Source organism: Eleginops maclovinus, chromosome 6 (genome assembly GCF_036324505.1).
Source record: "Eleginops maclovinus isolate JMC-PN-2008 ecotype Puerto Natales chromosome 6, JC_Emac_rtc_rv5, whole genome shotgun sequence".
NCBI lineage: Eukaryota > Metazoa > Chordata > Actinopteri > Perciformes > Eleginopidae > Eleginops > Eleginops maclovinus.
The window spans coordinates 11,139,642-11,164,981 of record NC_086354.1 but is presented as its reverse complement, the minus strand read 5'-3'; the positions used below and the strand labels follow the sequence as shown (position 1 = coordinate 11,164,981).

At 38.3% G+C, this 25,340-nt stretch overlaps 2 protein-coding genes across 3 annotated transcripts in view; both read right to left on the bottom strand.

The window, feature by feature from the left end:
- LOC134866575 (SPRY domain-containing SOCS box protein 4-like) overlaps window positions 1-456 on the bottom strand; it is a 63,250-nt gene extending 62,794 nt beyond the window's left edge. For both annotated transcript variants that reach the window (XM_063886802.1, XM_063886801.1), the window contains exon 1: window positions 281-456. The gene's annotated coding sequence lies outside the window, so the exon portion shown is untranslated. The remainder of the gene's footprint in view (window positions 1-280) is intronic.
- A 1,857-nt stretch (window positions 457-2,313) lies between these two features.
- On the bottom strand, window positions 2,314-21,282 carry slc25a36a (solute carrier family 25 member 36a). Its single transcript, XM_063885677.1, has 7 exons — window positions 20,839-21,282; window positions 18,317-18,481; window positions 13,983-14,060; window positions 11,548-11,648; window positions 6,720-6,786; window positions 6,343-6,632; window positions 2,314-5,256 (listed from the first exon to the last, which is right to left on the bottom strand). Exons 1-7 carry the CDS (start codon window positions 20,877-20,879, stop codon window positions 5,063-5,065), a joined length of 936 nt encoding a protein of 311 aa, XP_063741747.1. The 5' UTR covers window positions 20,880-21,282; the 3' UTR covers window positions 2,314-5,062.
- Window positions 21,283-25,340: the final 4,058 nt, after the last annotated feature.

The window sequence follows — 25,340 nt, the reverse complement described above, 5'->3', positions numbered from 1 at the left end:
CCTTGCACATCGAGGTAAGCTGTGCCCAAGTATTTCCTATGTTAACCTGTAAGAGCTTCAGCTTGACATTAAAGATAAGGTACAAACTAGTAGTAACCATCGCTGTAAAAAGGGGAACAGTTGTTATGTCAGTTTAAAATATAAATGTAAAAAGTCAATTAATGGTCTAAATATAGTTTTAAGATACTTTTTTAATTAAAACACATCGTTTTCTCGCCTGCCTCTCGCGTGCTCCAGTTCCTGTGGTGAGCTCATCCGGTGTAAACAGAGGAACACTCACCTAACACAAACTCAGCTCCTCTCTGAACGACACTTTTCTCGGATTAGGTCTCCATAAAGGAAGAAGGATCGAGTCTCTCCCGTTATCCGCAAATGTCCTCAAGGTTATTCCGGCAATGTTACTTGTGTTTTGGCGATGTAGCGACGGTTTCTTTGTTGCAGCAAACTGCAGCTCGATACATCCAGGCACCAGGGACCCGATGCTGAGTGTCAATTTACTCCGCAGAACGAGCGCTGATTGGTCGCTTCCACCACAACACAGCGTTCTCCTCTCACGCTATTGGCTCAGGCTCCTATGTTGAGTTCAGGGTCTGCTCGTAAACTCAATGTATTTTGGGTCAATTAATGGAGCTGTGCAAAAATAACATCAGTAGGCTACTAATGCAGCCGCTATTACAACTGTTGACCTCATACTAATACCTGCACAAACAGTTTTACATACATTTATCAAATAATCGTTATTTCAAAACCCTTGGTCTTTTACATAGCTGTATTGTAATTAGTATCTTATTTGTTCTCCTTTATATATCAAGTTATTTCCCTAAACAAAAAGTTTTATTTCCTTTTATTGTTTTATAATGGCATTGCTTATATTTCTGTTAGTAGCCTATATTGCTTTGTTGTTCTTTATCTATATGTGCGGATGATATCTTTCCAGGACAGTCCTAGTAAAGAATATGTAAACAACAAAATAAACATTTCTATGGAGACATTTTTTAATTGGACATTAGTAAATGACATCTGAGTACGTTCATTTCACAGTAGGACCTAAGGTTTGTTTGTTCATCAAAACACCTTAGTTTCCCCCCGCTTTTCTTTTTTAAAATGTATTTCAGTCAATACACCCTAGGATTCCGACAGCACCTGAAGGTGTCACAATCCCCATGCTTTGTTTCTGCTCTTGTGAAAATTCCATATTGTTGTTTCCATCAGAATATTTTCACAAAAAACATAGATTTTAAGTGGTATTCAATTAAGATAAATAACCACACCCAATAGACTGATGTGCTGTTATATCGGAAATGTAGGCTGATATGTTAAATTAGAACGAAACAGAGCTGATTGATTTGCATCGAGTTGTAATAGGGGCAGTGTGAGCGCTGTGTGCTGTTTGTGCCAATCAACCCTAACAGCTGCACTACCAGATCAATATAAAATCATGTCTAATGGCCATTTTTTCCAATAAATTATTGAGTTCAACCCACAATATCTGATGATGGATTAATCCAATGTTCTTCCAGGTATTACACAATCGATCACTTTATTGGCCTCTAATGTTTGAGCATAAAATGATCATGATGGCATGGGCAAAGTGTGTGTGTGTGTGTGTGTGTGTGTGTGTGTGTGTGTGTGTGTGTGTGTGTGTGTGTGTGTGTGTGTGTGTGTGTGTGTGTGTGTGTGTGTGTGTGTGTGTGTCTTGTTTGATTTATTGAAAACTTCTTTATGACAATTTGGACTGTAATTTCAGAGTGGAAGTAGACACAATTGAATAAAATTTGAACACACAACAGTCAATTCCCTCAGAAGCTATTTGCCTCCCCCTGTCGGTGATTATAGGTAAATACAAACAGTTCGTTGACTTTTCTTCCATCTATACCTTTTATACTTTACTTTCTAGATGATGTATTATTATACTTTGCATTTACCTTAATGTTGTAAGTACATATTGTATATACACTGTGTATTGATATACATATACATAAAAACGTATTTATTATACTATGTATTCTGAGCACCTGCAAGACAAAATTGTCTTTAAGTAGGGATTAAGCTCACTCTTACGAACATTGAAACTGGAGTTTTTTAACCTTTTCATTCAAAATGAAGGTATTTTAGGATATATACTTTTTAATGTGCAAACTGAAAGGATCTTATTCTAATATTTAGAATACTTAAGTCATGTATTGTGAATTTCATTCATTCATTATCCAAAAATACTAACGCGGAATCTTTTCAACTGTAGGGGCTAAAAAATGCAAATACATGGATAATATAGTTGAATACATGTAAAATAAAACAACTGAAATTACCTAATTAGTTGCAAGAGGATTTTTATTTATTTTTGATGAAAAACAAACACACGAAAAAAATATATCAATGATTGAGCTGGCAAAAACCAATCTTGCAGGTTTCATTGAATCCTGCCTCCTGGTTAATCATACAAAAAAGAAAGTGAATTGCATACAAATACTGAAATGAGAGCTACACAGCAGAGTGAAATGTTTGCACTGTTTGTCCAGTTGTCTGTACGTTTCACATTTTGTTATTTGACCTCAAATATTACTGCAATGTAGCCAAAGGCAGAACTATTACAACACAGGCATCGGGTTGCCTCCTGAATTGTACAAAAACACCTTTGGGAACATTATGCCTGAATGCACCGGATTTTACTATAGTCGGCAAATTAAATATAATACTTATTTTTTAAACATGAAAGCTGTGCAGACTTTATCATTTCCAATGGGAAATGAGTATTCACTGATATTACCACAGTTATATACTGTGAAGAGAGGGCTTGATTACAAACAATAATAAAGTTTTAAAGGTACTTTGATTACGTGATTATGTATATTATATGAACTTTTTACCAGATTTTGATGATACATTTAACAAAAGCCTTTTCTGTAACAGATTAGCAATTCTTTTTGAAATTCAGTTTTTAACAGTTCCAACTGTGTACAGTGTTGTAGAAAGACAATTCCAGTTGTTGAACTCCCGCATTAAAGTTACTGCATCTTCATATTCAGAACATGTTGCCAGGTGAACCAAAACCGTGAAAGAAAGATTGAACAATGTAAACAATAACAATGATGGAAACATCCAATCTTTGCAATATGGAACAGTTTTATGAAAGAAGTAAAACTGAGTAACCAGCGCTCCTGCACAAATGCTTTCATGTAAGTATTTGTCCTGCAGAATTTGTAAGCATAAGCATAAGAATAAATGTTTGCATGACGGGTTACAGCGACACACAAATAAACTCACAGTTTATACTGAAAGAGAAATCAGTCAAGCAAAATCAATTGTCAACAGTCAATGTCAAACAAGGTTAGATTGCACAAAAATGCAAACAATAAATTGCAAATGCAAACTACAGCATGATCGTACACGGCCTAGGAACGAAAAACAATAGATGATATGCAGTATCTATATTATATACACACATTTGGACATCCTTCACAACTACTGAGGAATCTAAACTGTACAATATATCTGCTTTAAGAACAGTTGCGCAAAATACCATTTGATATACAGTAATACTTGTTTTTCTTTTACAATGTACAAGTTCAAACCGTCCACACAATAAAACTCAAAGCACAAGCCCTAAAAGGCCACAAAAGTGCATGTTATCAGGTCAGTTGGAAGCCACTGGAAGGAAGGACTGGAGTAAGAGTCTCCACACTCAGCCGCAGTGTCTTGCAAGATTATTTGTTAGTGGAGGGAAATCTGGAGTAGATAATAATTCATATACATGCAGGCACACATGAACCGCAGAGGCTCAAACACACACATTCTTAAAACATAGTCGGGTGAGAAAGTGATCCATGTGTTAAACATACACACACAAACAGGTTATGGGGCGATGATGAGACTTCCAACAACATTTTCCCGCTCCAACATTTCCCCACACCGTCACATTTTATTCAAGTAGTGGCACTCCAATAGTAGATACTTCAGTCTTGGTACCTTTTGATCACACATCTCAAAAAATAGAGGATACGAAAGGACACGTCAGTCTCGTGTTTTTCACACAAGATTTTTAAAGTCCTGTCCAGCGAATGTGTGCCGGCAGAAGCTGGCCCTCTCTGCCAATCTTATTTTGGTATTAACAAATAAAAACTGTGGACACAGAAGGCCAACTTCACCCGAAGCAGGTCACTGTCAGGCGTAGAGTTATAGAGGAATGGGGGAAACACTGAATATCAGCCTTTCATCCAAATCTTTAGAAACACAAGCCAGTTTCTGAGGCATGTGTGGGAGTGATAGCCTTCACAAGCTTATCTGTGTTTTCCTGTTCAAGGCAAGAAAGCTCACTGCTGTGTATAAACTTCAGGCCATCAATAGGGGGAGGGGGGCTGCAGTGTTCGGAGGGGAATGCTTGAAGCCACACTTCTTTGTAGTGCAAAGATTGTGACTTTAAAAACAGACCTATCTCTTTGTTTCCTGCTTCCTTCTGACATTCTGCTTGCAACGCACGTTACCTAAATGCAAGACATCTGATGGTAAACTAGCCTCACAGCACTGAAGCAAGACCAGTGCCGACAAAGAGTGCCAATAGAGATTGACCTACATTAGTTGTCCTACCTCCTGTCAAATTTTAATTGCCTCCAAGCATCCCCCTTTTACAATATCGTCTCTTTCCGAGAGTGAAAAGGCAGTTTTTCAAGGGAAGGGTGCAAACTTAAACCATTTTCAGTTAAGGCCACTGAATTGTGCTTAAATACATTTTTAGGGGTGGCCTTAGGTGCCAAACTCTTTATCTGTTTTCCTGTCAGTGCCTAATTCCTCCTCCTATGACCTTTTTTGGGAACTCTATCAGTATCAAGAACCTGATATAGGGAACTGGTGAGGATAATGCTGTTATGGTTAAGAAAGGGATTTCCCTTCCTCCAATTTTCTTCTTTTGTCTTTTTTTTTTCTTCTGGTCCATTAGAGTATTATCAGTTTTCCTTTGGTCTTCATTTTAACATATCGTCCTAGCTTTCCCTCACCCAAGGGCTTCCTTCTAAGTCATTTGCTTACTGTCTCCCTCTTTAAACAGGAAGGAGACATACCTGGTGGGCTAACGGCCGAGCAGGTACACCACCACTTCATAGGTGAACATCATGATGGCAGTGTTGGGGATCTGTCTGACGAGATGGGTGGTTAGGCCGTGGTACAGCGCCCGGTATCCCTCCTCCCTGGACACCAACAGCAGAGTCTGGAAGAAGGAGCGATACTTGCTGCCTTCCTCTCGTAGCCGTGTGCGGATCACCTCTGTGATTGGAGAGAAGTAGAAGAAAATTGTTTTAGAAGTCTCAAGAAAAGGTACTTCTATTTATTGATCCATCTTTTTGTATACCCCCTTACTGATTTACTATAAATAAGGTATTAGAGATATTGATTTGTCCCAGAATGACTTTAGGCAACGGGTGTTTCAAGTGTTGCATTCAGCTGTGGGCTGTGCGTAGTCGGAGACAGATAGTGATATTTATAGCATAAGGGGAGCATCATATTTTCCGATAAGAAAGTGTGAGTCACTCTCTCACTATAAATGTAACATGTTTTATATGCTTTATCCGTTGTATAATATAAATGACGTGTATAAAATTCTACAATTAAAATGTGTTGACTGATGAGCTTAGTTTCCTGTCTTAATGCAAAGCTTCTGTTACAATCCTATTAACAAGGGGAACAGTCTTTTGTTTTAGAGTCCCTAAGAGAGGGAGAACATTAGAGAGGAGTGATTTTTTTACAAAAACTACTTGTAAACACTACCCTGTGTTGAGGGAATAAACTGCCTTTCTTTAAATAGAGGTTGTACAGCTTTGCAAGAGAAATGTATAAGCTACTTAAACCAATAATTGCTAGGCTCTTTATCATCACATTAAAATTTTAACTATTAATTCAGTTGCCAAACATTTTTGATCAGGATTAATGATAAGCTAACCGTGGTTCACTCTGCGTCTGGTTTTTGATCAAGCAGCCAACAAACAAATATGATGATGAGATCTTTTCATTTCAAATAGTTCAAAAAATGTTGGTTTACATTACGGTTGTGTATAGAAGAAACACCAGATTGTGTTGAATGCATTTCTACTGAGTAGATTTGGTTTCAAGCACATTCAAACTTTGAAAAAATTGATCAAAAAGAAGCATTTTCCTGCAGTTTACACTTTTAAACAGAGAGGAACCCTGTTAAAACAAGTGCATATATTTCAGGACCTGTTTTTTAACGTTCAATTCTTCAGTTGGAACTAGTCGGTTTGTGCCGTGGGAAACTCAGAAAGTATTTTCTTTTATGGAGTTTAAGGAAAAATAGGAAATGCTTTATATTTCATGCTACAAGAGAAACAAGGTTACCATGAGGGTAGGCGATGGAGGTGGCGCAGGTCTTGGAGGTAGCTGCTGCAAACATCATGCCCACAAAGTCTGAGGCTTCCTTGACAGTCTCTTCCTCTTTGTCCATGCTGGACTGGGCCTTGTACTCCAGTAGTTTGCGTTTGATGCTCTCATAGATGACAAAGTGGATAACGGTCTCAGAGATGCCAGCGTATGAAGCTGACATTCCCCTGTAGAAACCTCGCAGGCCGTCCATCTGGTAAACCCGCCGCACGCACTCGAAGGCGTTCATTCGCCGCTCACCCTTGTTTCTGGAATCACACAGAGACTTTTAATCCATGTGCAACAACAACATGATTTCATTATTATTTTTATTGTTAGAGTGTAAGTTTCCTTACCTGGTTTCCAGCTGCAGGCGGGTCTTGATCAGCCAGATGGGATTGGTGGCTGTGATGGCGGTGAACCCTGGGAATTTCAGAGGAGGACAGAGGTTCAGACAGACGCACAGACATTTTGAAGAACACAATCTAATCTACTATATTACATATTCTATATATTGCACAAGGACAATGAAAAGCACTTCACTAAACAGGATCAACTTCAGAATTTTACTTTACTATGAGATATTTTAATACTCTCAGAGAATAATTGTATAGATGTTGGTGTTAGTTAAATCATTTTTTAAGATCAGAATTATTTAGCTACACACAGGAATGCATGTTTTTCCATTTTCACATTGATCCTCTTCATATGAAATGCTACACAAGTGCATGTAAACAAAAGCTCTCTTACTGAAGTAAAGTATCTAACTAACAGTGCATAAAGGCAGCAGCAGTGGAGGCTTTCTTTTTTCCATTTGTTATGTTAATAACTTATCTGACTGAAACACTGGGAAATGAGGCCAGAAGCAAAAGTCATTTTAGGCCTTTGAGTGTGGCAGATTGTTTATACTGCAGAGTATTCATTTCTTTGAAGTGATAATGAGAGCTCTGTTCTTAATTAAATTCATTTGCTATTGAGACACAAGCTCATCTTAATGACTTTACGGAGGCGGTCTGTTTTTTTTTAATATCATTACTTTCAATGCGCTTTGAAATACACACAAAAGTATTGGCCTAACACAAGAAAATCATTCCACAACTTGGGAGTCACAACACAGGTTGGATTCTTCGATATCATTAGTTAGTCATTGCTATAAATGTTCTTTTAATGTTGGTTCATCAGTAAAAATGTTCCCTCTATATTAGTCAATGAATTAACATATTTATGTTTATTCTGTGACTTCTAAAAGACCGGTTGGACACCAGAGACAGGCTGTAGGCCTGATACTAGCACCACTACAGGACAGAGAAACAAGATGGTGTCTGGAGGGGATTCTTCAATTATTCAGCAGGACTAAAGTGGAAAGTCTGACGGGAAATTTTGTTCCGACTTTTCATCCTGCTGGTGAGCAACACTAGTGTACATGTCAATCAGCCTTCAGCCAAAATAAATGCTAGTTTTGTTTTAAACTTGGGTCACTCAATAATGAGGTCCCTGAAAGTATATCCTAATCGGATGTGAGTTTGTACATGTGTATGTTTGAGTTATTTACAGGAGAGGATGTTATTTTGTTTTTATTAAGTAGAAACACTGGGAAATGCACAGTAATTAAAGTTTGATGTGTGTTTTGTAAAGCTAACTAATGTCCACTTAGTATTATTATGAAATGACACAAAGTCTCTCTAAAAGTTTCTGATACATAAGATGTCACAAAAATGAAATAAAAACACGGCCGTTGCAGAAAACAGCTAGGACGAAGGCAAGTCTAGAAAGAGACCTGTCACATCTAGTGCATCAATGCAACACTGCCCTACGTTAAGGCAACTGCGTGAAGAAGAGAGGAAGACACAGGTCTGTTGAAGGAAGAGAAGGAGAGAAGAAACAAAAAGAGGAAGAAGAAAAAAGAATCAAGTAGAAGGAAGTAGCGTCTATGGCGTGTACTCACGAAGGAGGGGCAAAGCTCCTCCAGCTCCTCCCCGCTGCAGCTAGTAGCCTGCAGATATGGGGGGCACAGATGGCGGGGGTCTCCCACCCAATCACGCAGGGGTGAAAGCATTACAGTAAAGCCCTAAAATAGACACAGGCTTTTCTGTACCACAATCGCACACAAGCAGCAGTCACATCCACCCCCAACCCCACTAGCCACCCACCCTTTAACTGACTCTTATTTAGAGAACTAAATTGTTTTCAATTTCTTTCACTTACAATTTATAATTCCCTTTACTCTTTTTTAACTACAATAAGGGAATGTTGACTGAACACAAGCCAACCCAATCCAAAACTCCAGCTCCATTTCACCAGAGTGAGGTAAAACACAAAGTACAAAGGAAGAACATTTAATTTGAATTGAATTCTTCAGAACAATTCTGCTGTTATCAGTTAATGAACAATATATATATATTGATTAATAATTAAATCAGCTGCATACTGAACTAAGGTATAAAATTAAAAGAGGAGGGTGGAAATGCTAACCTTGTCGTTGAGTATTTGAGACTGAAAGCGGTGGACAATGTTGATGAAAGGAGTGACACACTTTTATGAATATGTGATGACACGAGGATGGTTGATCATCGGAAAGTGAATAAATGAGGTGGAACAGTGAATGGAAGTCGGCCAGCACCAAATATCAGCCAAAGCTCATTCTGGAAAAACTTGGATCAATGAAAATATAACACTAAAGAATCCTTAAAATGTGTCTGCAGGGAGCCAGCCTTCTAGAAACCACATCAAATAACTCCTGAAGGACAAGTCCTCCCCAATGTCGCACAAAAGGACCCTGCAAATCACAACTTCAAATACGGTTTTCCACTGAATGTCCCCAAGTTGTGGTTTTAATGTACATTTTAAGTGTAATGTTTAACCGAGAGGCTGATTCTATGTAGTTGTAGTTGTTGTTGTTGTTGTTCTTATTATATGAATTGAATTCTTTGATATTAATACTTTTAGTTAAATTTGTTTATTGATGAACATTTTTTCTCCTTCCATGTTGAGGCTTATTTAGTAGCATATTTTGCTGCTCCTTTATAACATGGTTCGTCTCAATAGGACAACATGTCTCAATTAATAAGGGAATTTTGTGTAGCCTCTCTTTTCCAAGATCAAGAAAGCCCATGATTCCAAGCAAGAACGTCAGAAGAAGCAGAGACTTCATAAAGTTAGTGAGGCTTACGTTAACGCTGCATGAAAAATTAGCACAAGCACAAAAGGTGTATCTGTGCAGCAACAGTGAAAGAAATTAGACCTGCAGTACATGTACAGAGGTATTTTTTTCAGATCTACAGATAAATGAATGCAACAGCTACACGGATGACTAAATGGGTGCAACATGAGGAAAAAAAAACACTAGACTGACTTTTCTAAAATGGTCGGTTGCCCAACTCCATAACATCTTTGTTCCTTTACTGCATATTAAACACATACAAGTACAAATGAGTGTTTTTTAAACTGGTGCCAGTACTGTTGAGGTTAGTTTGAGAAGGAACACTCTTTTATTTTCCAAAAATTAATCCAAAAAGAGGAAGCAATGTCAACATATTGCCAGCCTCTTGGATAAACGCTGAAACTGAAATGAGACAGAAATGGTTTCGATGCATGAAAAAGACCAAATGGAGCACAACAATAACAACCTATAACCTGAAGCAGTGACAAGGTTAGCATTTCTTTTGTGCTGACAACATAAAATCCAGATTATGTGTCATAACTTTACTCTGTTTATGAAACAAGGGGAAGGGGAGGTGTTTGTGATAAAACTAATAAATAGAGTAACCTTAAAATAGGAACCTAAAACTACAAACCAGCAGCTAACACGGTGCCATAAGCAATGCCATAAAATCATCACAAATGAATAACCATTATGAACTGTCTAATATTCATAAAAATGACCATGGTTTTCATCATACCAGTGTAAAGAAATTGGATGCTACCTGCCGTGTCCGCCCGAGTGCCAGGGGCCCCAGTTGACCTTTGGGGGCCGTGCTCTCTCCTCTATACACACACAGAGCAAAGAAGGGGGCCCAGACCACACTGTTCAAGTAACAACTATGATGTTAAACCATTTACAGTCCTCTGGAGAGGCTTCAAATTAAAATCAAAAGAGGATGAGAGGGCAAGGAGGGAATAAAAAATAATGGAGGACATGGGTGACAAAAGAGCTGCGAGAGGAGGAAAGCACAACCTAAACTTTGAGGACCGTGAGGGTTGTCAAACAAATAAAAATATATACTTGCAGCAGCCTCAATTGTCTCGCTGCCGGGTTTTATTTGCATCAAAGTCTAAGAATGCTGATATATCGTGCGTCTCCTCAACTATATGTTTCCTGGCAAGGCTGCCATGAACATAGAAGATGGCTTAACAACAGGGTTGAAAAAACAGCCAACATGATTGGCGTTTTTTCTTCTATTGTCCAATTGGATGAATTGAGAGGCGGCTTGGCTGTTGATTGATAGCAAGAGCTATATGATTTTACCAACCGTGGTTACCATGATCTGAACAGAAAACAGCCAGGAGGTTAGGTATTCATATGGTACTTGAGATTTTGTGTTAGTTTTTTGGTAATTTAAACTGTATAATTACAAATATACAGTTTTAGTGGTTGCGTAGCATTGATCAGCAGAAAACACTCTGCCTGGTCGTCTTGAACCAGAAAAAGCAGGGGGGTGCGTAGTCTGATCAGGACTACAGTAAATTGTTACAAACATGGATAAATGCATCTTCAATGGAAGGTTTTGTTTCACAGTGAGGCTGTTTTCATCACAATCAAGGTCGAGGTCAGTTTGATCCTGAGAGTCTTAAATTGTGCTTTCTGATAAACCACCTATAGTTTATATTTCATATTTCTATACATAAAACAGCTTCGTAATAATGCCTACTTGGAAAATATATCAATTGTAAGATTTTGCATGCTTTTTGATATTCACAAATTTTTAATTTGTGAAAATCCCACCATCCTATTAAGGGGGAGGTAAAGGGGAGGGGTGTGATGTGAAACTCCGGGGTATTTGAAATTGTGAAAGTGATGAAAAGTAAACTTTCTGATGAAGACAAACTGAATAAGTCTTTAACATGTTTTATTTTATAAAACCCATCAGTGATTTACACTGCCCAGGCAAACAGACAGGCAGAGATAACGCTCGGCGACAGACAGGGACAAACAGACAGAAGGGGGAGGGGGGGAGTCATCATTACCTGCCAGCCCAGCAGACACCATGTGCACCTGGGTAGAGTCCGGCTCCAGCACGCCATTCAGCTTCTCCTTGGCTGTCGAATAGGCCCCAAAGTAGATGGCTCTGTTGCAAATAACCAGAACAATAATCAACACCTACACTGTATAAACAATACCTTAGCAACAAAACTATTTATGATGGACATTCAGGAATTTAACCACGAGTAGTACAAGAGACACAAACACAGAAAAAGTGTTTACAGAATGGCATTAAGTAAGTGCATTATATATGAAAACGTTCTTTTAATTGCCTCAAATAAACTTCTGCCCAACCTGAGGGCATGCGATAGAGCTAAGCCAAGCTAATATTTTGTCTGTGTGTGTGTGTGCGCGCGTCTCAATCTCATAGCATAGAACGCTTTTGTAGCAGATTAATGTCCCAGGACTTTAGCCACCTCTCACTAAATAAAATGAGAGGATTTACTCCACATTTCGGCTGAGTGGAATTAAACCCAATGACCTTGACTCCCTGACCTCCTTCTGAAGAGCATGTGTCGCATGCACAACATAATCATGCTGCTCTGCAGATGAGAGATGAAATATGGGTGTGTTTGACTCTATGTGTACATGTATCTGTCATATCTAATATGTGATGCTGTTGTTGCAAGCAGTAAGCGTGTGCGTGTGTGTGTGTTTATTTTAAACGCCAGCAGCAGGCCCAGTGGACTGCGCTCTCATTAGCATCATGAGATGTGCTGCTTGCTTATTAAAACATGAGAGAATATCTCTGTAGCCAAGCAACCCAGGCCTTTCTTTTGTGGACAAATAAAACTGCAATAAGTTAGTCAGTTAATGTATTGTATTTTATTGTGTGTGAAGCTCTATATCAGACTGGTATTTAAATAGAAATGAAATAACATCTTATTTTGCCATACATCTTCAAAACCATGCATTGATCTAGTTTCACTTTGGCAATGTTTTATTCTCATCCAAGAAAATGTCTCTTAGTATGATACCAGAATGCTGAACTATATACCCTGAATGTCCTATTAAATGTGGCAATAAAGTAATGAAAAAAGGCTTACATTAAAAGATGTTAACAAATATTTTTTTGAAGCTGATACTCCTTCAGTTAGGTGGTGGGACATCATGTAATACATCTATAAGACATGTGATGATATACTGGATCTTTCATTTTACATAGCATGTTAAGATTTATGTAAATGTGGCATTATATTTTAGAAGGGCATACATGTCCTCGTACATTAGACCTCAAGTGGTTCTAATACCCACAATTGAGTTCATCGGGATGACTTGTTATGCAACAATATCTTCCTATAGCTGTCGTGACCAGGAAAAAAGCTGCCATTTCCACAGCTGGAGAACGAGCCCACGGGAATGACACACACGCACACACACAAGGACCTTTTTTTTATACTTCAGAGTCTGAGCCAGACAGATTGAGACAGCGTAGAAAGTGCAAGACCCAGAGGACAATTCTGATTTAATCTATGCCAAGAATGACAACAAGGTGAAACAAAGGTGTGAGGCAGAGAATAAGAATGTGGAAAGGGTGACTCAGAAAGAGATAGAGTCTATAACGAAACAACGGGAAGAGAACAACAATGACCATGTGATGCAGCGGTAGCCAGGGAGAACTAGACAGGTCAGGGAGGGGATTAGTCACAAACACAACTCTCCCAATAGGAACTCCATTGTGATGATACACATCAACAACAGTCACATGGTCAGAGCGTCACAGCTGCCTGCTTTAGCTGATGCTTCATTCAGACTCTGATCGACTGAGTTCAGGCTGTATGTCACCCTGACCAGCCAAGCTAACTGAGAGGGAAACAACTCATTTCCCTGTGGGATTTAAAGCCCAGATTGCTTGCCTCCTATTATTCTACCAACATAAGCTCTGAATGAGCCGGCAGAAAATAAGAAGATCAGGAAGGAGTAAATACATCCTCAACAAAATTCTGAGCCCATGTTTGATGTGACGTGTCAGTAAATGAGTGAAAGGTTATTTTTATTCTCTAATATACAAGTCTTGCTAGTGCTGTAACAGTGGTTTATGTTAAGGTTTTGTGCACAAATCAAAGATTGTGGTCACTACAGTACTGGTTATCAGATATGCAAGATCAGGTTTAAGAGTAGGTTTGAATATTTGTCCTATTATATTTCTTTTTGGCTTTATTAAGTACATTTTTTAAGCACATTTTGTTTATCTAAAACATAACAAAAAACTAAAGGAAATATCTAAATAAAAATGTATGATAATTGTATACATATATCAGAAACTTTCTATAAGCAACATATATCTTAGTTATAGCCTTACCCTATAGTCATCTTCTTTCATGTGATCACATAAACCAACCCTCTGACCCAGCAGGTTAAGATAAGTAGGAGAAGACATGCAACATAACCAGAATACTGTAGATAATAATGTACATACCTGGAAGGTGCCACACCCACAATGTTGGGGCCCAGTCCTCTGAGCAGTGAACGAGGTCCCTCTTTCTCTAGAATTAACCTGTAGACAGAGTTAGAGGTTATTATATTATTATAATTCATGTTCTATTAGTTATTCCAGCTTAATACAGAACTAGTCTACAGTAGATACAGTGGGGCAAAAAAGTATTTAGTCAGCCACCAATTGTGCAAGTTCTCCAATTTAAAAAGATGAGAGAGGCCTGTAATTTGTATCATAGGTATACCTCAACTATGAGAGACAGAATGAGAAAAAAAATCCAGGAAATCACATTGTAGGATTTTTAATGAATTCATTTTCTAATTATTGTGGAAAATAAGTATTTGGTCAATAACAAAAGTTCATCTCAATACTTTGTTATATACCCTTTGTTGGCAATGACAGAGGTCAAACGTTTTCTGTAAGTCTTCACAAGGTTTTCACACACTGTTGCTGGTATTTTGGCCCATTCCTCCATGCAGATCTCCTCTAAAGCAGTGATGTTTTGGGGCTGTCGCTGGGCAACACGGACTATCAACTCCCTCCAAAGATTTTCTATGGGGTTGAGATTTGGAGACTGGCTAGGCCACTCCAGGACCTTGAAATGCTTCTTACGGAGCCACTCCTTCGTTGCACTGGCGGTGTGTTTGGGATCATTGTCATGCTGAAAGACCCAGCCACGCTTCATCTTCAGTGCCCTTGCTGATGGAAGGAGGTTTTCACTCAAAATCTCACGATACATGGTCCCATTCATTCTTTCCTTTACACGGATCAGTCGTCCTGGTCCCTTTGCAGAAAAACAGCCCCAAAGCATGATGTTTCCACCCCCATGCTTCACAGTAGGTATGGTGTTCTTTGGATGCAACTCTGCATTCTTTCTCCTCCAAACACGACGAGTTGAGTTTTTACCAAAAAGTTCTATTTTGGTTTCATCTGACCATATGACATTCTCCCAATCCTCTTCTGGATCATCTAAATGCCCTCTAGCAAACTTCAGACGGGCCTGGACATGTACTGGCTTAAGCAGGGGGACACGTCTGGAACTGCAGGATTTAAGTCCCTGGCGGCGTAGTGTGTTACTGATGGTAGCCTCTGTTACTTTGGTCCCAGCTCTCTGCAGGTCATTCACTAGGTCCCCCCGTGTGGTTCTGGGATTTTTGCTCACCGTTCTTGTGATCATTTTGACCCCACGGGGTGAGATCTTGCGTGGAGCCCCAGATCGAGGGAGATTAGCAGTGGTCTTGTATGTCTTCCATTTTCTAATAATTGCTCCCACAGTTGATTTCTTCACACCAAGCTGCTTACCTATTGCAGATTCAGTTTTCCCAGCCTGGTGCAGGTCTACAATTTTGTCTCTGGTCTCCTTTGACAGCTCTTTGGTCTTGGCCATAGTGGAGTTTGGAGTATGACTGTTTGAGGTTGTGGACAGGTGTCTTCTATACTGATAACGAGTTCAAAAAGGTGCCATTAATACAGGTAACGAGTGGAGGACAGAGGAGCCTCTTAAAGAAGTTACAGGTCTGTGAGAGCCAGAAATCTTGCTTGTTTGTAGGTGACCAAATACTTATTTTACCGAGGAATTTACCAATTAATTCATTAAAAATCCTACAATGTGATTTCCTGGATTTTTTTTCCTCATTTTGTCTCTCATAGTTGAGGTATACCTATGATAAAAATTACAGGCCTCTGTCATCTTTTTAAATGGGAGAACTTGCACAATTGGTGGCTGAATAAATACTTTTTTGCCCCACTGTAAATATATCTTATATAAAATAAGATTTGAACAAGAAATAAAGAGCAAGTCAGTTTCTGCAAAAATGCTAGCTTCATATTTATGCCAAAGGTTCTCATGTAACTCTCAGAAGCAATGTTTCCAAAAATATCAAACTATTACTGTAAGGAAATTACAATCCTTTTTGTCTGAGTTACACAAACAACAGTTAATTATCTTACAGTGGTACATGCTGTTAGATCACAGAAAATGAACAGAGCTACAATAAGGATGTTTATAGGTTACCATGGGAAAGTGCCCTTAGATGGACAGGAAGTTATAACATTTTGGGCAATCTGCCAGGACCTGACACTCAGTACAGCCTGACATCGCACGCTGGGTCACTATCAATATACTGGGTCACCCAAAATAAAGGGAATGGCAGGTGTCCTATCTCCGGTGCTGTTTATATCATGACAGCTCACATTGTCTGTTGTCACCTGAGTTCAAAGAGCATTCTTCAACCCTAACCTAGATAACTTGAGGACGGTTTATGGTTGACTTTCATTCACAGCACGTTTTCCCATAAACTGCGATGTAAAGTATGTTTTAACAAGAGCTGTTCTGGGAAGTAATAAGAGACTCAAAAGACGGGAAAAGTGGTCCTCTGGGCTAAATAATAAACTGGTCCTTTGGGAATTAAGTTCTTAATACTTGAGCCTTCCCACACAATTAAAGCAAGACACAGCCCAATATTTCCTAGCTGTATTTTGTCCAGCTTGTGAGTTTGCGGTAGGCTTGGTAATATATCCATATTATAATAATATAGTGATGGCAAAAGTGTGGTTCCAAGTTTTAAAGACTGCATTAAAGTAAAGTGATAACATTTCAATCTTTCCAGACTGTTCTAGCTGTTTCATATTGCGTTCATCCACATAGCACCCATTATATCCACACTACTGATAACTATTTATCAACAAACGGGCTAATATTTTTTATGAAAAACCCTAGATTGTGGGTTGAGCTTTCTTATTGTGGATATAAGATTTCTGCTCATTACAAAATACTCCAGCAAAATGTACTGAATAAAAATAATATTCTAAAATAAACACAAATGACAGACGTCGCCACAATCCCAAAACGAAAATCCTAAACTAACACTCTGCACCAAAATGGAACAGTGCCTGCACCTCACTGCAAGTTGACCCACTTCTGACTCGTGTGGGATTTTTCCTTTCCCTGATATACCACCCATCGCTCTTCTGCCCTGCTCTGTATCGAGTAAAGGTGGTGTACAGTTTCTGACAGTGGCTTTTCATCTAAAGGACAACACTATAAGCATTGATAACATAGCCTTGTTAAAGCAGGCAAACGGACAAAGAAATACATGCGTGTTTATGCTGGCAAATCTGACTTCCATGTTAATTGCATAAGCTAAAAATAATTGTGAGGTGAAACATGATAATGTTGTCAAGGATTCCTAGATTGCAAAATTATTAATGCAAGCTTTTGGGTGGAAAGTTTTAGCTTGTGCATTATGCAATATGTTTAACACAGTGTGACAGTCATGGAAATATGTTGCCAGAGAACAATAGTGGAGCACTGGAGCTAAGTTGAATATTTACTTTACCACCCTTAATGTTTCAGTGACCAAGAACAATTACAGCCCAGAGGCATTCAGTCGGTTCAAATAAAAACCTAACCAAGTTTGGATTCCCCTACTTCCACTTCCCATCTTTGTGTCACTTAACACTGTTTAATGATAAGAGGAAGGGCATATCATGTGGCAAAAAGGTAGACCATTTATTGTGTATATCTTATATTGGTTTCCAAGTATTTGTTTGGAAAAATAACCTGAAATAGTCAGTAATTTAAGGTTAGAATGATTCTTAAAATGATCTATTGGTTCCTGCGTGAGACAAATTAATTATACTTGAAGTTGTACTCTTTACCAAGTGTCTTGGTTTGGGATTCTCCTGTTTTCTAATCAAGCAAATAGTTAAAAGGAATTCCAAAATAGTGATCTCAAAAACCTTGGCTAAACACATTGAGTGAGGGTTGTTATTTTAGCAAATTTTAAGTATTTTGTTACACTGATTTAACTTCCTTTCTTCTGGAGCACACAAGGAGTCATGAAGAGGGAAGTACTTATCCTTTAACATGCACATTTGTTATTAAACTCACAGGAAGATCAAAGGACAAACAACAGCCACTATTACTGTGGATTCACGTTACAGTACCAAAGACCTACCTCTCTTGGTCAGTGACTGACAAGTTTAACACATGACATGGACATTTGCTGTGACAACAAACAAAGAGAGTGTGCCACAGCTCTGACAGGCTGATAACAAAACCAACAAGGACCTTCGCTTTTGGTCTTCTAGACCTTCTTCCTTCTGCTAATCTCTTTGCACATTCAGTGCATAAATAATTCAGAGAATAACTGCAAATGTTCTTGTTGGCTGGCAGATTTCTAATAAACGTAGCTCTGCCTGAATTTGTGCTACAGATTTGTCACTGTAGCTAATAGCTTATTAAAAAGGTATGGTTCCTTTTTGACTGTATGAGTAAAGTAAGTACAAATAACATTTTGAGTAATTCTTCTTACTTGAGACAGTGCAGAGGCCCTGGTGGAGCGACACGGGCCACACTGGCTCCATTGACGGTGCTGAGCTGGACTTCAGAGATGTAGAAAGTGACGGAGGAGGACTGCAGTCTGGTCTTCACAACCTCCAAAGGACAAGTCACAATTGCGCCCACAGTGCCACCACATCTAGAAGAAAGTAGGGAAAAGGCGCAGGAAGAAAGGGTTAGAGAGAAGGAACTTATCAAATGAATGATGATTAAACAACTACAAAATCATCATATATCCTATATTACTTGTGTTGTGTTTTCATTTTGACTTCTTACATGTAATATTAAGTGTCATCTTCAAAAAGTGTTAGGAGGCATTATTATATTCAAAGTAACATCTACATTTTGACCATTTTTTCTGCAAGTTTTTTTTTTTTAAAGCCATCCTCTAATACTGATCTTCCAAACCACCGGTAACACAATCTGTTATTCATTCTAGTACTAAAATGATCCAGGAGCAGGCAAACAACCACACACCATGAAGTGGTTTTGTGATATGCAAGATACCTAATTCTAAAAGCTGCCAGCTAAGATAGTATGACAGCGATCAGGATGCCATTCACACAACTTGACATTGTAGCTTTAACCACTTCGCTGACTGTTGCCATCTGAGAAGGCAAGAATGAGTTGTCATGAAAAATATACTGTTGTTTGTCTGACTCCCTTAACTCCTCCACATATAGTCACACCATAAATATAAAAATGACTGCTGCTTACTGAAAAGCAAACTTACACCCTCTGTACTGACTGAAGACAAAACAAAAAGGACAACTTAATTGCAATAAAGTTCTCCCTCAATATGTATTAAATATATCAGTACATTATTCTTATATGCCCGTGGCTATCAGATGTAACCTTAAAACAATAGTCTTTCCCCCTTCAACACCTGCATTGTCGTCAATCATCTCTGCATTCAGGATTTGTCTTTAGACAAAGCTTCACAATCAAACGTCCACAAAGCTAGAAAGTGCTTGTTTACCGCAAGAGTGAAAAACCACAAAAACGCACGGGTCAAGTTAAGTGAATAAATAATATAATAAATCAATAATAAATAGCTGTACTTCTACGGTGGTAAATGCATCCTAGCTGTTAGTTGTGAAATCATCCAGCTGCAGTCTCTTTTGAGTTACACCAGCTATATTTACCTTTCAAAAGACGACCAACATTCATGCTGCTCACAGGCAGCCGTGACCCTTGGCCTACTTTCAGAGCTACGCTGTCTGCTGCATGTGTGTGCCTCACATTGGCTGTGAGAGGAAACACTTGAGGACTTGAGCCCAGGTATTTTGTGGAAGTAAAACTTATTTTGCTTATTCAATGTAGCAATGTGATGTTTGAAACCCATGAAAAGAGAGATAACCAAAAAGCTGTGGTGTGATGGGATTACCTATTTGAATGTCAATGGTTTGGTGCAAAGATGAAAGCCGAGAAAACAGACGAAGAGAAACTGAAGACAATATATTAAGATAAGGGACTGGGTCAATACACTGCCAACTTTTAAGTCTTTATTGACATTTTCTCTGATGAACAAGTTGTTGAGCCTGTCTGCATAGTTTTAGATGGGAACTGGTTTTTTTTAACTATTGTATGGGCTGCTGTTTAACCTAAAAAGAGTTGTACTTTTGCAACCTAGCTTTGTGGCCTCACTTAGTGGTTTACAGCATACCTACATCTCTAGATTATTTTACATCCTAAAACACATTTTTAACCTACAGTTTGGTCTGTGCATTACAAAGAAAAATGTCTTAAGATTATATTTTTTAAATACAAAGCTTAGGCTATGTAATGGATGTTTGCAGGGTGATGCTAATCTGCTGTATCTGGGGTTCCTTGACATGCAAATGTGGAGCCCTTCAAAGGCCCGAAATTAAGTTAACTGGAGATGTGTGATTTCAAGAGTTGTTAATATCTGATGTACAGAAACTATCGATTTGACTTTATTTGCTCAAACCTGTTGATTAGTGACACTTCGTTATATCCATCTTATCAAACTATAAAGATCCTAAAATGCCTCATTTCTGGAGTGAATGAGCGGCAGTGCTGATGTTTACGATGCTATACTTCAGTAAGTTATCGAAATAGCAGCAACAAAGCCGGAAATAAAATGTTTGTTTTCAAAATAAAAGCGTAATTTATTGCTACTTGGATAAAAAAGCATATGTTTTTTACAAATTTAAAAACGCAAATTAGGTTTAACTACTATGGTGTATAGCTTAAGTCAACCTTCAGCCAAAACTCGCTGTCTATGGCACATTAGTGTGAATAATTTACTTTGCTAATTGTCATATTTTGAAATGTTAACAGGAAGCTGAGTTTAATGCGACCATTTGGCACTGACGTGCACAGCTGACAGGTTTGAAGCACATGCACGCGCTGCACATAAAAACGGACCATGTTGGATATGATTATTTAACATTAGCCAGATCAACCAGACGACGAGTTCTGTTTTAAGTGTATGCAATAACATATGTAAATTAATGTGGTACTCTGACTTACCCTCCAGCGAACAAATGAACCAGCGTGTCCCTTTGGCTCATTATTTAGCACTCCCTGCCAGGCAGCGCACCTCGGGGCTGCGGCAGAGGGTCTAACAAGGGCTAAGGTCCCGTCCCTTCCCGATGCTGTCCTCCTTCAAGGCGATATGCCCGTCGATGGGCAAATGTCGTCGATGATGAACCAGCGCTGGGGCGAGTCTGTGTTGATTCGACTGCAGTGGGCCGACAAACCCCCTTCTCTCGCTCTCGGCTTGCTCAGGTTGGCCTCTTACACAGATAGCTGCTTATCTTCGACTAAACCACAGGAGAGCTGCTAGCTGACCAGGCTGACAGCTGGAAAAGGAATATCTCAGCTCTAAAGAACAGTTTTATGGCACATCCACGGGTTTGTCTCGATTATCTCCTCTGCTTTCATCGCTGCAGCGAGAGGGAAAGAGGCAGAGCTCATAGTTTTTACTGTACAATCATAGGCTGGAATACACATGCTGCTATTGGTCAGTATGGCCCCTGACGTCATGACCCTGATCACGCACTGTTCACATGCTCAGCATTGAATGAATCAGAGCTGCAACTTGCTGCGAACCGTTCTTTATCTAGATTACGCAAGAAATACATCCAGGTGTGACACATTTTTGGCTGAAAGTAATTGGACAAGAACAGGTTTATATGTCTGTGGTTGTCTCATTGATACAAAGGTCAGCCACATAACAATTGAACAATATAGATTAGGCCAGAATAAACCTCTTTAAAATATGTGAAGGTTTATAAAGCAATTGTGGGTAATCTTGCATACTGATGTAATACCCGAGATTGTGTGATGGCATTGTTATAACCAGTTAATTCAGCCAATTTCCTGGATTGTCTACTTATTTAACCTTTATAACGTTTATGACTTACATTTTACAATAATAAAGGCTAAAATATAACAATATTAAAATAAAATTGAAAAATGTACTATAGGGATCTTTTTACTTTGACACTTGTCTTTAGTTTGCATTTGTGCAAAATGCACAATAGAGGCTAAATTAAAATGGACCCTATAGGGCTTCTAGATGGTAAAGACTGATTCAAAGATTAACAAATAAAAAATGCTATGAGTTTCACCCAGTATGGATATGAAAGTCAAGGACTCAAATTCACACCCATAACCCTCCAATAGCTACAGTAGAAGTCAGATCTCTAACCTCGCTGTTACTATTTCAAATATAGTGCTAAGGATTCTGCTTTGACAAACACTGACTAAGCTCCGACACCAGGATTTGAGGCCCAAATCTTTAAATGTCCTCTAATATGATAAAGTATACTCCCTAAAATGTATGGATGAAATCAAGCCACAGTTTTGGGGATATTTTATATTTTAAGCAAGCCTTTAACTAAGAGCATTTTCTTATTCAATATAATCAGGGGTACTTTAAATAAGAAAATGCACCTTGTATGTTTTTTGTTTTTGGGTAAAGCCCTATTGCTTGTTAAAGTGCACTATGATAGCAATTATCTTTCCCCAATAAGTCTGCCTTTACGATATTCTTCTTTATCTGAAAGATGCTAACCAATCAGCTGACTGCACTCAGAATAGTCAGTTGGTGATTCAATAATGAAGCTGAACGAGTACGCACAGTTTTTTAATTCGGAGCACAGAATGACAAGTTGGAGTCATGTGCAGGGTTTCACTGTTCACATTTGTAGAGTAAAAACTAATAATGTAATGTCCTGCATTAGAGAGGTTATGAAGGTCTCATGACTAGGTTGGATGTGGAAAGAGTGATTTAGTGTCAGATGAAACGGTACGGTGTGCCTCTTGTTACGCAATACCAAATTAAGATGGAATAAATGGGTTTGGTTAAACATATTATACTGGGTTTTTGTATGGACTCTGCTGAAGTTGGCCTTGTATCTCCAGAAAACGATCTCATATTCAACGACATTTAATAGCTGGAGTGTGAGAAGGTAAATGGTCACAAGAGTATGTCCTATTCGACAATTGGGAATTGGATATACATTTGTAGTATGAGAAAGGCAGCAGGGTCAAATTAGTTCTCACAAGGAAAAGCGTGCATTGGAAAATGAGAGAAACTGAATTATTGCCTTCTGCTGGTGCTCATGAGGACTACTGCTGACCGTTGAAAGGATCATGAGATGGAACTGCAGGGATTTAATTATACTGTTATTGAAAGCCAAACGCTGGGAATAAGTTTGACAATCTGTCTGACTACTTCCATCTGTCTGCATCTATGTTCGGATCACTATCCCTCCATCTCTCTCTGCAATCTATACTGTAGGTTCATTATGTCGAAATGAAACGTATACTGGTATATTATTATGTATGTTTGTGTCAATCTTCACAATCCATAGGTCAATATTTCTAAACGCGACCCATACATATAAGTTAAATATTATAAATCAAAAGATTATTAGTGTCTAAATATTTATTACTGTTCTCTACACGTGTGACAAAGAAGCTGAACATGCAGTTTTCCGTGACTGTCCTAACAGCTGAAGAGAGAGGAAAGCATTACAAGATAGCTGAAGGAGTCATATGCTTTTTTATAAACTGCAAAATTACAAAATATCGATAAAGCCGAAGATGAGATCAATTCTTTTTCAGGAGAAATTCCTGCAGTATCACGCTGGAAACATGATGCTGACACAATGAAGTTAAAAGATGAAACGTTCTAATTTGACTTAGCTACGCACTGTTGCAACTTGTAGTATCTCTTCTATGTCAAGTAAACTCTTAAAAACCTCGTCTACCAGCCTCAGAACTCCATTGTGACGGCACAAATGGATCATGAATCAAGTAACCATCAAAAACACATCACCTGAAATGTATTGCTAAATATGTCAGAAAGACATATGCAAGTATTTTGTTTTGCATTTAATACATGTGTGATGTGCAAATGGACCGTGACTGCATTCGTGTTTCAGTCAATGTTGAAGGTTACTGACATTCATGTCTCATGCGGTGAGGTAGTGTCTCATGATTTCTTTTGGACTTTGACCAAACAGAGGAGCGGAACAACTAACGAGAAACACGCTCTGAAGTGTGTGTGTGTGTGTGTGTGTGTGTGTGTGTGTGTGTGTGTGTGTGTGTTTGATGATCCCTGCTCTAAGTAGATACGCTGACCCCTTTATCAGTATTTGGGTTCAAAGTAGAATGAAAAGGCCAGGGTAGAGGGTAAGGCAAAAATAGATATTGTTTAACTAATGGTTAAAAATTACACGTGGAGGTTTCTATTTTAGTTCACAAAAGTGGGACATTTTTATATATGCAGCTCCGGGAAAAATTAAGAGACCGCTCTAAATCTTTCTTAAATCTTTATCTCTACATGTATGGCAGCCATTCCAGAGTCTGTTGAATTCCAACACAGAGAAACATTTTGAGTAGTTTATAGAATACAATAAAAAAAAACATAATTATTTAACTCAAAGACTTGTAGATAAATAATAAAACAAGAGAAAATGATAACGCTGAAGTGGTCTCTTAATTTTTTCCGCGGCTGTATATAAATGGATATACTGTATATAAATATCTGTCACATAATACTAACTTTTGGTCTAAAAGTAACAAAAATTAATCATTATGATCACAGAATGATCTAGAGCTAGATATGTCTGAGTATTGCATTATTTGGTCAATATTTTGATTAGGTTAGACTTTTTGAAATGTTTGCTTTTGCATGATTTAATGTCATTGAGTTATCTTTGAGGTAGCTGATGCTAAAAATAAAGTTGTAAAGAAAAAATAAGCCATTGGCCTGGAAAAACATGTTTACAATTCCATCAAGTCAACAAAGTTCAACTCACCCAGTAAGCCAATAATAACAAAACCTTTGATATTTTTGTATTTACGGATCATTGGTTCAGTTTGTACTCAGCCCAAGGTCGCTGGATATGGTTCCAATACTAGAATGTGCAAATGTTAATGCCTAGATCATGGAATAAGTATTCAGATCCCGAAGAAGAAGCTGCATCCTACAATGCTCACTATAAATAAATTCCATCTTGAGAAGTTCTACATTATTGTCATTTACAACATTCTCTGTATTATTTGGCTTATTGTTTCTATTTATTTTCCTGACATGTATATTGTTTACTTCATCTTCATCTGCATTACTCTGCACATTGGTCTGCAACATAACCTGCACTATTCTATTCTACTCTGTTGGTTTTTGCTGTATTTTTATTTTTTATTCAATTGTGTTATGTCTTACATAACTATATTGCATTGTTGGAGGAGTTCGGGACTTAAGATTTTCATTGTAGCTAGTAGCTAGTGTAGCTAGTGTACATATAACATTAAATCCTTTGAATCTTGAATTGTAAGTTTAAGTATGTAATCATTGTAAATAAAATGTACCAAAAGTGTTAAAGTATTCATAATGCAACAGATTTGCCTCAGACCTCAGACAGTGTCATATTATGTCTAATATTATTAAATCCTCATCACTGTTTTATCAACGTTCACCTGGAGGCTACTGTTGGGTAATTAACAGTGCAGCAAGA